This window comes from Colletotrichum gloeosporioides (genome assembly GCF_011800055.1).
Source record: "Colletotrichum gloeosporioides strain Lc1 chromosome Unknown consensus_32, whole genome shotgun sequence".
Classification (NCBI taxonomy): Eukaryota; Fungi; Ascomycota; class Sordariomycetes; order Glomerellales; family Glomerellaceae; genus Colletotrichum; species Colletotrichum gloeosporioides.
The window spans coordinates 65718-77685 of NW_025544677.1; the positions used below are offsets into that span (position 1 = coordinate 65718).

The window sequence follows — 11968 nt, forward strand, 5'->3', positions numbered from 1 at the left end:
TAAGCTTTTAGGCTTTAAAGAGAAAAAAGCTATTAAGGTTAGTAAGACTACTAAGTTAGTTAGGAAATATATTTTATAGACCTAGCTTATTATAAATAGCTATAAGGAGTAAATATAGCTATAGAATTAATAACTAATAGTATAGAAATATAGTGAAGTAAGCTATCTAATAATAAGCTATAAGTAAGAGATAAATAAGACCTTATAAGTAGTATAAATACTTATATATAGTTTAGATCTATAAAGCTCTTTATAAAGAAAAGTATATAAAAAATAAATATAGTAGAAATAAACTAAATAAAGGTAAGTATAATAATCTTCTAAAACTCTATCTTAGGTATAAAAGAGAAAAAAAAAAAAAAGGTAGGGTAGTAATATACTAACTAATAGAGGTATTTATATTAATTCCTTCTAAGCTAAGTATTATAATAAAATAATAAGGTAAAGATAATAGAATATAAAGAAGAGTATAAGTGAAATACTATAACTTAAGTAAATAAGGTATAGATATCTTACTATAAGGGAGGTAAATCTTATTACTTTAGCCTAATCTATAAAGTATTCTCTTAGGATAAGTATAAAATAGCGATATAGGTAATTAAAATAAGGAGGAATAGTAATAAATAGCTTATACTTATTATATAATAAGTACTTTCTATATAAATAAGATAAGAAAATATTTATATAAAGTAAATAGGGTAAGTAGTATTATAGGTAGAAGTATCTTTATAAATCCTAAATAATATAAATAGTATAATAGAATAAAAGTATAGAGATAATAAGATATAATAAAAATAAGATAAAATAGTATAAACTAAGATAATATTAATATAATTTAGGTCTATAAAGTATTATCTAGTAGTATTAGTTAGGCTATAAAGCTATAGCTATAGTATATTCCTTAGATATCCTCTTAGTAAATAGCTATCTTTAAGTAATAATATAATTAAAAGAGAGTAGAATAGTTATTAATTATTAGTATAAGGTTATATTACTTAAATTATACTTTATTATATAAGTAGTTACTCTAAATCTCTATCCTTAGAATTATTATCTAGTATCTTTATATCTAGCTACTTTAAGGGTAGGAATATATACTTAATATAGTTTATAAAGTTATTTTAGAGGATAATAGGGTTATTAGGTTCCTAAAAACCTTTAGGGGATTAGATAAACTTCTTTAGGTAGTTTCTTATATATATTAAACCTTATAGGGGTTCTCTAGTAAGTATAATAAGCTAGTATAAAGAGTTCTTTAAAGCGTAGGAGTAGATTTAAAAGGGACCTTTTTATTTATAATCTAACTTAATATCTAATAACTTATTAATAGATTTTATAATATTAAAGGATAGTATTAAGTTACTAACGTTTAAGTAGCTTAGTTAGAGTATATAAGTATACTACTTATTAAACTATATAATAATATATTTATACTACTTTATAATTATCTTTTAGGCCTCCTCTCTATTTTTATCTAACTAGCTAAAGGCTTATATTTATATAGTAAGTTCTTATTTTAGTATAGAGATATTAGCTTAGTTAAGAACTCTCTATATAGGTATAAAAGTCTTAATTAGTATAACTAGGTTATACTTATAAAGAAGGTAGAAAGGGGAGTAACTAGTTAACGCCTAAATAGTTATTTAGTTTATAAAAAGCGTAATATAAAGATAAGGTTAAAAGTTATAGTTAGTATTTTTAAGCTAGGTTAATAAAGTATAAGTAATAAGCTAGTAACTTTTCTTAATAGTTCTATTAGCATGAGGATTATAAACTACTATAACTTACTAGTAAAAGGTATATTTCTTATTAAAAGTAATAATATAACCTTTATTCTCTAGTCCTCTATTTATAACTAGCGTTCTATATAACCTATAGTAATAGATAATATCTTCTTAGATAAATTTAGTAATAAGCTTTAAATTAGCTTATAGTATCTATCTCGCCTTAACCTATTTTATTAAGAGGTTTCTAGCTTTAACTATATTATATCTACCTACTTTCTAAATATTTAAGGTTACCCTTATAAATAGGAGTTTAGTAGGTATTATAAAGGAGTATATATTATTAATTTAGTATACCTTATATAGTTAATAGTTTAGGTATATTAAGATTATATCTATAATAGACTTATAGAGGCTTAGCTAGAAGTAGTTATCTATAAGCTTTTTAAATATAGTATTATATCCTCTATAGCTACTCTTAATATAAGTATATATAATAAGATAGTTTCTCTTAGTAGTACTATTAATAATACGTTATAGTATTAGCTTATAAATACTTAGGCGTATGAATAAGAACCTATTATAAAAGGTATAGTTAATAGCTTTTACTTACTATTACTTATATTAGTTTATAGGAATACTTAGTAAGTAATAGAGAGTACTAAGGAAGTATATAATCTATTAAGACTTTATTAACTAGGTCTATAAATCACTTAATATTAATAGTAGTATTACGAGGAAGGTATCCTATTTATTATTATTATTACTAGTAGTTATAGCTATAATATCTATAGTAGCTTAAGTATTTCTATAGTCTTAAGCCTTATTAAAGAAGGAATATATTTATATATCTATAAAGAAGATCTATTAGTTAATTTAGTTATTAATTTCTCCTTCTACTTCTTTATTTTATTTATCTAAAGGCTTATTAAGCTTCCTAGAGAGGCTATTAGCAGTAGTGTTTTATATACTTAGTATATATTAGATTTTAAAGTTAAATATATAGATCTATATAATCTATTAAATAATAAGAGCACTAAGGAGATTAGAAGCTATACTATTAATTTAAGCTATAAGCGTCTTTATATCTATCTTAATAATAAAATAGTAGCTAAAGAGATAGTTATATACTTATTTTAATACTTTTAGAAGGCCCTAAAGTTCCTTTTTTCTTATATTATAGTTAAGCTCTACCCCTACCTATAAGCTATTTTTATACTATAAAATATATCTCTTCCTATTAATGAATTAACTAAGTATTACTCTTTATTTTATACTATTAATATTAACTACTAGATAGATAACACCTCTATTAAGCTTATAGTTAAGTTTAATAAGAATTAGAGATAATATAAGCTTATATTTCAGTTTATTTATAGCCTTCTATTAGTTAGGACCTTATATAAACTTAATATCCTTCCTTAGAAGCTTTATGAGGGGTTTAGTAATAGTTAAAAAGTGAATTACTTATATTTAGTAGAATAAAGTAATTCTGAGGAAGGTATATAGTTCTATAAGTCTTTTATAAGCCTCCTATTTAGTTATCTTAATAATTTTTAACTATTCTAGGCATTAACTATTAGTATTATATATATATCTAATAATAGCTATAGTAGTTTAAGCTTATTAGGACTTATCTATTAAGACTAAGTACTCTACTAACTTAAGGTTAAATAATACTTTATTAATATTTTAGATATACTTAAAGATAAATTTCTATATTCCTAAGTAACTAGGTATTTCTTTATTATTATACTATATTATAAGGCTTTTAATAGTAATATTATTAAAGAAGGCTTTATAATAGTAAGGGATTAAGTTATATAAGATCTTTATTATTACTTTTATAAACTAAGTAATAAAGTTAGTAGCGCTTTATAGTAAAGTATATATATATAGTAATCTAATTAGTATAGTAAATATTATAAGGTTTTAGCTTTTTATATTTAGTAGGATTTAGTTATATCCTAAGAAGAAGTTAAGTAGAGATAGAAGCTAGTATATAGTGAAGTCTTCTAAAAACTTATCTCCTACTAGAGGTAAAGCTATATCTTAAAGTATAACTCTATTAATTTAGGTAGCTAAATTAATTAAGTGTATTTTCCTATCCTTCTTTCTTATAAAGAAGAAGGGGTTCTAATATAATATATAACTTTCCTCTAGAATACCCTTCTATAAGTAGTTTTTAAATATCTAAATAACTTTAACTTTAAGTACCTTTAGGATTAGTATACTTTAAGCTTACTATACTTTATATAGAATAGTTTAAATAAACTATAGTAAGGCTATTAATAAGTAGATAGATCTATAATAGGGGAATTCCCACACTATAGCTATCTCTCTATTCTTTTAGACTTATATAAGCAAAGCTTTCTCTTAGTTAGTTAAGTATAGTATAGTACTAAGTAGCTTATTTAATTATTCTTAAATAAGGCGCTCTCTTATTAGAATATTAGAGAACTTAGGTATAATTAAGTCTATAAAGAGGTCTTTAGTATATATCTTAAACTTTTCTTAAACCTTAACTTATATTTTAAGTTTCTACTTAAGGTCTCTTTCTAAGATAGTACTATTTAATAGTATATTATTAATAAAGTAGATCTTCCTATCCTTAGTCTTATATATAGTATTAACTTTAACTATATTAGGAGGGTTCTAACCTCTATCTAAAGTTTTATAGAGGAGTATTATTCTTACCTTTATAATAGCTTTACTTAAAAAATTTTTACCCTATTAAGAGTAATAGAAAACTTAAACTTTCTCTTAGGTAAGTCTAATACCCTACTTATTATTAAATTTAGAAATAGCTACTAATTTATAAATCTTAGTTAGTAAGAGCTATTTTAGAAGCTTAAAGCTAAACTTAAACTTAATAAGAGCTACTTTATATAGAACCTTTTCTTAGTATTTATCCTACTTAGATCTATCTATAGAACTAAGATAGTAAGTAATATATTAAGCTTTTTAAACTATCTGAGAGGCCTTAATAGTATTTATTATAGTAAAATCTTTATATAAAAGGGCTTTATAGTAGAGTATAATATATTCTATAGTTCTAAACTATATAGTAATATTATTTTAAGGAAATAAAATATTTACTAAGTTACTACCCTATTAACTTAAAAGCTATTTATAGGACTTCTCTAGCTTATTAAAGAATATAGTATTATTTAGCGCTTTTACTATATTTAGGATCCTCTTAGTTATAGCTAGTATATTAAGGCTAGTTTTATATACCTCTTCTACTTATAATAAGACCTTTTTCCTTTTTAGACTTACTTTAGATCTATAATAGTTTACTAATATCCTCTAGTTCTTATAGGTATAATTTAAGTTATAGTTCTTAAGTTTAGTAAGTTTAGTAGTTATAGAAGTAACTTTAAGGGTAATAGCTTATTAGATTAATATCTTAAGAATTTATTAAAAAAACTTACTTTTATAGTTAAAGGTACTCTTAATTTTATCTTTATCTTTAAGTTTAGCTTATACTACTATATCTAAAGATAACTACTTAATATTAAGTATCTAAATATCTTCTTAGCTATTAGTCTTATAATCCTCTTCTATAGTAGGATTTAAAGCTTTATTTATTCCTAATTCTAATAAGCTAGTTATTATACTAAGTATAGTAGTAGTAGCTTTTAGTTTCCCTCCTCTTTAGGAATATAATAAGAGCTCTAAATCTTATTAAATATATTTAGGTTAAGGATAACGTAGAGAAGGAGGGTTATAGACTAGTTAGTAAAGAAACTAAAGGTATACTTTAATAGGTATTAAGTAGTATAGTAGTAAAAATTGCTATTAATCTATCTATCTATATAGCTAAGCTCTATTTTAGTATAATAGATAAAAAAGCTATTAAGGATTAAGCTTTTTAAGGTCTTATTAGATAGGCTAATAAAGAAACCTATATTAGGTATATAGTAGTTACTAATATATATATCCTCTATAATAGTACTTATAAACTATAGTTTTAATATAATATCTATAAAACTTCTAATTATAACTAAGGTTAGTATAACTCTATTTTAAAGTCTATTGAGGTTAATATAGTCTTTAGATATAATATTTACTATAGAGCTAGTATTAATAATTTCTAACTATTCCTTAGCTAGGTAGTGTCTAATTTAAATAGCTATTTAAAAGTGAGGTATAATAAAGTTATACGTAGTAACTATATACCTTCTATTAGAGTAGGGTGTAACTTTAGGTTAAGGTTACTAGAAGTCTTCTATAGCTAAAACCTTAATATTAGTTAGTCTAAAGCTTTATAGCGTTAATATATCTACTATATTTATATTAATATAGTAGCTTCCCCTAATAGGTTATAGCTCTTCTATTAGTATATTAGTACTACTTTTTATAGACTTAAGATTACTATTTTTAAGCTATTATAGGTTAGCTTTATATTTCTTATCTTATTTCCTTATAAGTTCTCTAATACTTATTTTTTAGCCTTTAACTTATATATAAGTATTAGCTAAAGCTAGGTTAGTAATAACTATATTACTACTATATACTTAGTCTTAATATTACTCTATATATACTATTATATATTAGAACTTAAGCTATTTATATTCTAATTAGTTATTTAAGAGAAACTGTTCTAGTAGAGTGATATTACCTATCTGCTTTTTACTATAAAGGGCTATAACTTAAGAGTAAGTTTCTTCTAAGTTTAAGAAGAGGGTTATTTAATATAGTTCCTTAGTCCTTTTATAGTAAGTAGGTCTTTATAGCTAAAGTTATAAAAGGACCTATATAATTATTTCGTTTTTAACTACTTCTTTAACTTAGGTATCTCCTATAAATATAGCACCTTATTAAGTTAAGATCTAATCTATAAAGTAAACCTTTCTTACTAAGGAGTTACTATATAAGGTATATTAGAAGTTATTATTTTTTATTTTAGTAATAATATTAACCTCTATTAGCTTTTTATCTCTTATATAGTTAATATTAACTATATAGCTATATATATACTTAATATTAATATAATTAATAGCAGTTATTAATACTTATCATTTAGCCTCTTTTTATTCTCTCTAAGCTTTATTTATTATAACTATAGCCTCCTAATAATAGATAGATAATTCTAAGCTAAATACTTACTCTAGGTAGTATTTATTATAGAATTATTTTACTACTACTTCTAGCTAGAGGTATACTTTACTTTAGAGGATATAAGCCTAAATAGTTATTAAGTTAGGTATTAAGTTCTTCTATTTTTTATTAATAATACTATCTTAAATAATATTATAATTAGTATAAGAGCTAATATACTATCCCCTTAAGTAGTATATTACTTTAGCGTTCCTTAACTTATCTATAATATTATATTTAGCTATATAGTATCTATTTATTCTATAGGAGTAATAACTTTTAATCTTAGGTATATTATACTATATTTAGTTTATAGTAGTTAAGCTTATAAATTAGTTAGCCTCTCTTTACTATCTATAACTTCTTTATGCTATAAATATTTAGTTTATATCTATAATATAACTATTTTATATTAGTTTAAGTTACTAGTTAATATTTACGCTTAGCTTTTAGATATTAGCTATAAGTGCCCTTATCTATTCCTTAATATCTTTACTATTAAGAGATATTTAGTATATCTACTCTTAAAAGGTAGTAACTTTATTAGAGTCTACTGCTTTTAAGTTATTATATTACTACTAAATATAGGTAACTTATATAGGCTAGTTAATAGGTTTAATAAGATTAGTAATTAAGAGAGGAGTAGTTATCTTTATAACTTTCCTTCTACTAATATATATATAAGAGGTCTTTTTAGCTACCTATTTAATAATTATATACTTAATACTTAACTAAGGCTTTTAGAGTAGGTCTATAATATTATAAGAGAGAGCTTTTATAGTAGCTTTAATAGCTCCTTTTAGTAAGTACTTATAAATAAGGTGAATAAGATTTTAGTTTTAATACTTTAGGAGTTCCTTTATAATAGCTTTATAGTATAAGCTTTTAATATAATTAAAGAGGGCTATAATATTAATAATATCTATTTTAGAGAGGGGGGGCTTATCCTTAATTACTTAAAGCTTTTTATTAGGATCTTAATAGAAGCTTTTATTTATAATATTATACTAGTTAATAAGGGTAGCTTTAGTAGCTTCCTAATTATTAAGGTTTTTAATTAATAATTTAATACCTTACCTTAAGTCCTTAAGACTATAGAGGTAGACCTTTATTAGCTTATCTTTATTAATCTAATAGGCTTTATAGGACTAGGAATTATAAGTTTTAATAAAATCTATAATATTATTACTTATAAATATAGGGGTATTCTTATTTAGGAAGGGATTTATTATAATTAGTATAGGATATTAAAAGTATAACTCTATTAGTTACTTAATAATTCTTATTAACTAGTTTATAGAAATAAGATAAGTATTACTAATAAGAGCTATAAGCTACTATTAGACTCTATAGGTATTATTACTTAAAATATAATAGGGATTAATATTAGAAACTTATTCCTTACCTCTATTAGTTTTAGTATAGAGGTAAGTACTATTAGTAGTATAGTTAACCTTAGTAAAGTTAATATTAATAGTTTAGGCTTATAAACTAAAGGGGTTATTAAATAAGTTATTTTTAGAAGCTAAAGTTATTTTAATTTAATCTTAGATATTCCTAAATACTTTAGTTTAGATATTAAATATATTAGTAGACTTACCTCTAGTAGTGAGGTTATAAGGAGTTAGGATATCTTTATATAATATTTCTTTAATTATTTTAAACTATATCTTAGCTATAGTAGTTATTAATAATTAAGATAGTAAATATATAGGTTATTATTTTTAAGTAATTAAAAGTATTAGTCTTTTTAATCTTAAGTATTATTATTACTTTTTCTGAAAATATAATAAAGGAAAAAGAGATAAGAGAAAAGAGTATAACTAGGTAAATAGGCGTTATACCTTTACTCTTATTAGTTTTAGGCCTAATTAGCTATACTATCTTAGGTCTCTATAGTTAACTTTATATTCCTTTTTCTAGGCTTCTATTAGTTAATCTATTAGGGGTTATATAGACTACTAATAGCTTTATAGTAGATTTATTCTATTCTTTTATAATAAATTTATTAGTTCTTAGGGGCTATTTTATCTAAATATTATAAAACTTTATATTCTTATTAGTTTAGAAAGCTTATTAAGTAGATCTAGTTTAGCCTTAATAGCTTATAATATTAAAGAGTAATAAGGGTAAAAATAAATAAAAATTTAATATTCCTTACTATATAGACTATAATACTTTTAGGGTCTTTTTTAGGGTTTTTTTATATCTCTATATTCCTATTAGTAGAGTTATACTTAGCTATTATACTTCTCTACTTATTATAAATTAGGTCTATAAATAACTATTTAATTCTTATTAATATATTATATTTCTTAATATTATATAGTTAGTAATAATAGTTATAGTTATTATATATATTATATTAATTTATTTACTTAGTATAAGAGTAAGCTTTTTTTTAGTACTTCTTATAAATATCTAAAAGAAGAAAGAATTTACCTCTAAGTACTATTAAAATAGTTATAAGCTTAGTAGTTAAAAACTATATAATATAGTAGTATATATATACCTAAAAGTATATAGAACTACTATAGCTATATAACTTTATAGTTTTAAAGCTTATAATCTTAAAAAAAAAAGGAAAGGATTTATTATTTACTTTACTAATCTAAAATAAAAAGAATAAGATTAAAAGCTTAAAAATCTACTAAAAAATAAGTAAATTCTACCTCTAATCTATGAGGATTAATAATAATATCTGAGCTAACTTCTCACCTTTTAAAGGGGGCTAGTAATCTGACCTCTAAATGCTAAAAACGCCGAAAAATCCAGTAGGCCCACCAAACCCCGTTCCAGTATCGTCGGAGCTGAATTGCACACCACACCTTTGGCAAGTGTAATCCTTGAAATGTCTGCGTTTGAGATGCTCTCTGACATCCGCATGAATTAGTGATGTGCGATCAAAACATCGAATCCAACGAACATACTTCATTCTGTTCATCCCGTCAAATCCCGGGCCGATACACGTCCTCCATTTTGAGACGTCCGAAAACTCGGTGGGAGAGTGCTTCATGAATGGACAGGCTATTTTCGGTTTGTCGGCTTCTGCAATCTTCCGGCGCTTTGATCCAGGGGTCTTGTCATTCGGGGCTCTATCAGAATCCTCGTCCTCGCCCTTTGAATGCCGAGATCTCTTGCGGTCATTACTGAGACGCTGGCGTCCCCTCTGAGGAGCCTCTCTACGGATGTCCTGAGAAGGCCGAGAAGCATGCGCAGAGGACTGTCTTTGTTCCTGAGACGAGGTAGGTCCCCGTTGTCGAGGACCGAATTTTGATCGCACGATTTCCATGAAGTTCCTAGTCACGTCGCTGGCGATTTGTTCGGTTGCGCAACTCGCAAGTATCGCCTTCGTTAGGGTGGCCTCGGAGTTGTCAGACGACGCGGGTGTTGATTCATCGGAAGGGGATTCGGTTCCCGCAGTCGGGTGCGTGCAGGGAGTTGAATCGATGTCCTGTTCCTTACTACTATTTGAAAAGCTCTGAGCTGAGGAACGCGATGACCGTGATTCATCTTCATCATCAGGCCTCGAGGGTGACAGCTTCTTTACGTTGATACCGCTTCTATGTCCTGAGGCTTGGAGTCGATGAGTGCCAGCGCAAGTATTTTTGGTGTTGGCGATGGCCGCAGGCAGATGGCGTTGCCCGAATCCTTGGTCAATGTCTCGCTCGGAATCTGAGCTCGGGTCCTCATTCCGAGAGTCAGTCGGTCCATTCCTAGACAGGTACCCTGAATCGTCGGTAGCTTTCGAATTAATAGACCAGTGTGTTTCCGCAATAGGGTCCCGCAAAGAATGAAGTGATCTCCTGGGTTCAGTTTGAATACCCTGATCTTTAAACCTCGAAGTTCCGGCAAAAGACTCTAGATCATCAATGTCGAGAATCTGCATATGTGAACTTTTCCACAGACGCCCAATTGTTCTATGAGCTTTTCTGATGCTCAGCTCATGTTGGGAGACCTTTTCAAGTACTTCTCTCACAGAAGGCCTTGCATCAGGAGCCTTTATGGTTGGCAAAGTATGATTTGAACCTTCAATACTGGGGACGATTCGTGGAATGACGCCTAAGTCCGATTCAGGAAGGATGCTTTGCGTTGCACCCTTTACCGTCATTCTTGCATGCGTATGTGGCAGGAGCTTTTGTATACGGATACCTGGCCACATCTGTGCTGAAGTTGACGGAAGCCTTTTGGGTCTGATGTGGTTCCTGTTGCTACTTGCCTACAGCAAGTCGCAGTCATCGGGCTCGTCTTGCATTTGTGGGTCAGAAATGACCTCTAGGACTGAATTTTGAATACACGGTCAATTTGCAGGACAATGTGGGATATATAAAGCACTCATTGCTTCATATTGGGCTCTGCAGGATGAATCATACCTGCGCTGTAACCACTTGACGCAAATGCGCAAGTAACGCTTGTGTTTGCCACGCACATATCATTGGCTGTCAAGCAATATCAATGCAGGGTGCTAGCTCTCTGTCGCCAACCCGTGCCCATTCACTGCCCAGCACACCACCGTGCATCCATTACATGTCATTCACCAAAATTGACAGCCTACGAATGGCACATTTTCACAACTTTATTTCTCGTGCGATCCACAGACCTCGGTTACATTGGTGGTAGTCTTGGTCCTTTTTGGGAGCCCATAAGAGGCGAAAAGGTGATCACCTACTGGATCTCCTTTTCTTTCTCGTTATTTTGATTCTGACGCTTTCTTCTGAACAGACTAACGTATTTACTCGCCCACTGAAATTGCACCTTAGCTTTCGGATGGCAACATCCGCAAATGCTACATGACTGATGGTCCGTATGCGGAGTCTGTTTGCTCAGACCCTTCCTTACCCGCTTGCTGGCAATATGCCTCCAAGAATGAAAAGTCGAACGCATCTTGCCCCTGATCTCCTATTGCTTCAATATTGTCAAAGAGACTGTTGTCAATTGCCGCTGGATCCAGTAGCTCTGATCCTGAACAGTCTGTCTGCAGTGTCTGGGATGAGCTGCCGCCTTTCTGAAGGACGTAGGCCTTGAGGACCTCCAACGACTCCTCTTGCAACATTTCTGCAAGCTTCGCTTTCGCGAGATCAGAGATGATCTGGAATTCGCGATTCAGGTTCATGAGAATGCGTGCCGGCAGGTGCCGCTTC

The 11968-nt window shown here is 27.8% G+C and overlaps 1 protein-coding gene across 1 annotated transcript; it reads right to left on the bottom strand.

The window, feature by feature from the left end:
- Positions 1 to 1027: 1027 nt before the first annotated feature.
- GCG54_00007053 (uncharacterized protein) lies at positions 1028 to 11940 on the bottom strand (the record flags this gene model as incomplete). Its single annotated transcript, XM_045407042.1, has 3 exons — positions 1028 to 1040; positions 9758 to 10556; positions 11667 to 11940. The coding sequence occupies 3 exons, from the start codon at positions 11938 to 11940 to the stop codon at positions 1028 to 1030; spliced, it is 1086 nt and encodes a 361-aa protein (XP_045265963.1).
- Between the last annotated feature and the right edge of the window lie 28 nt (positions 11941 to 11968).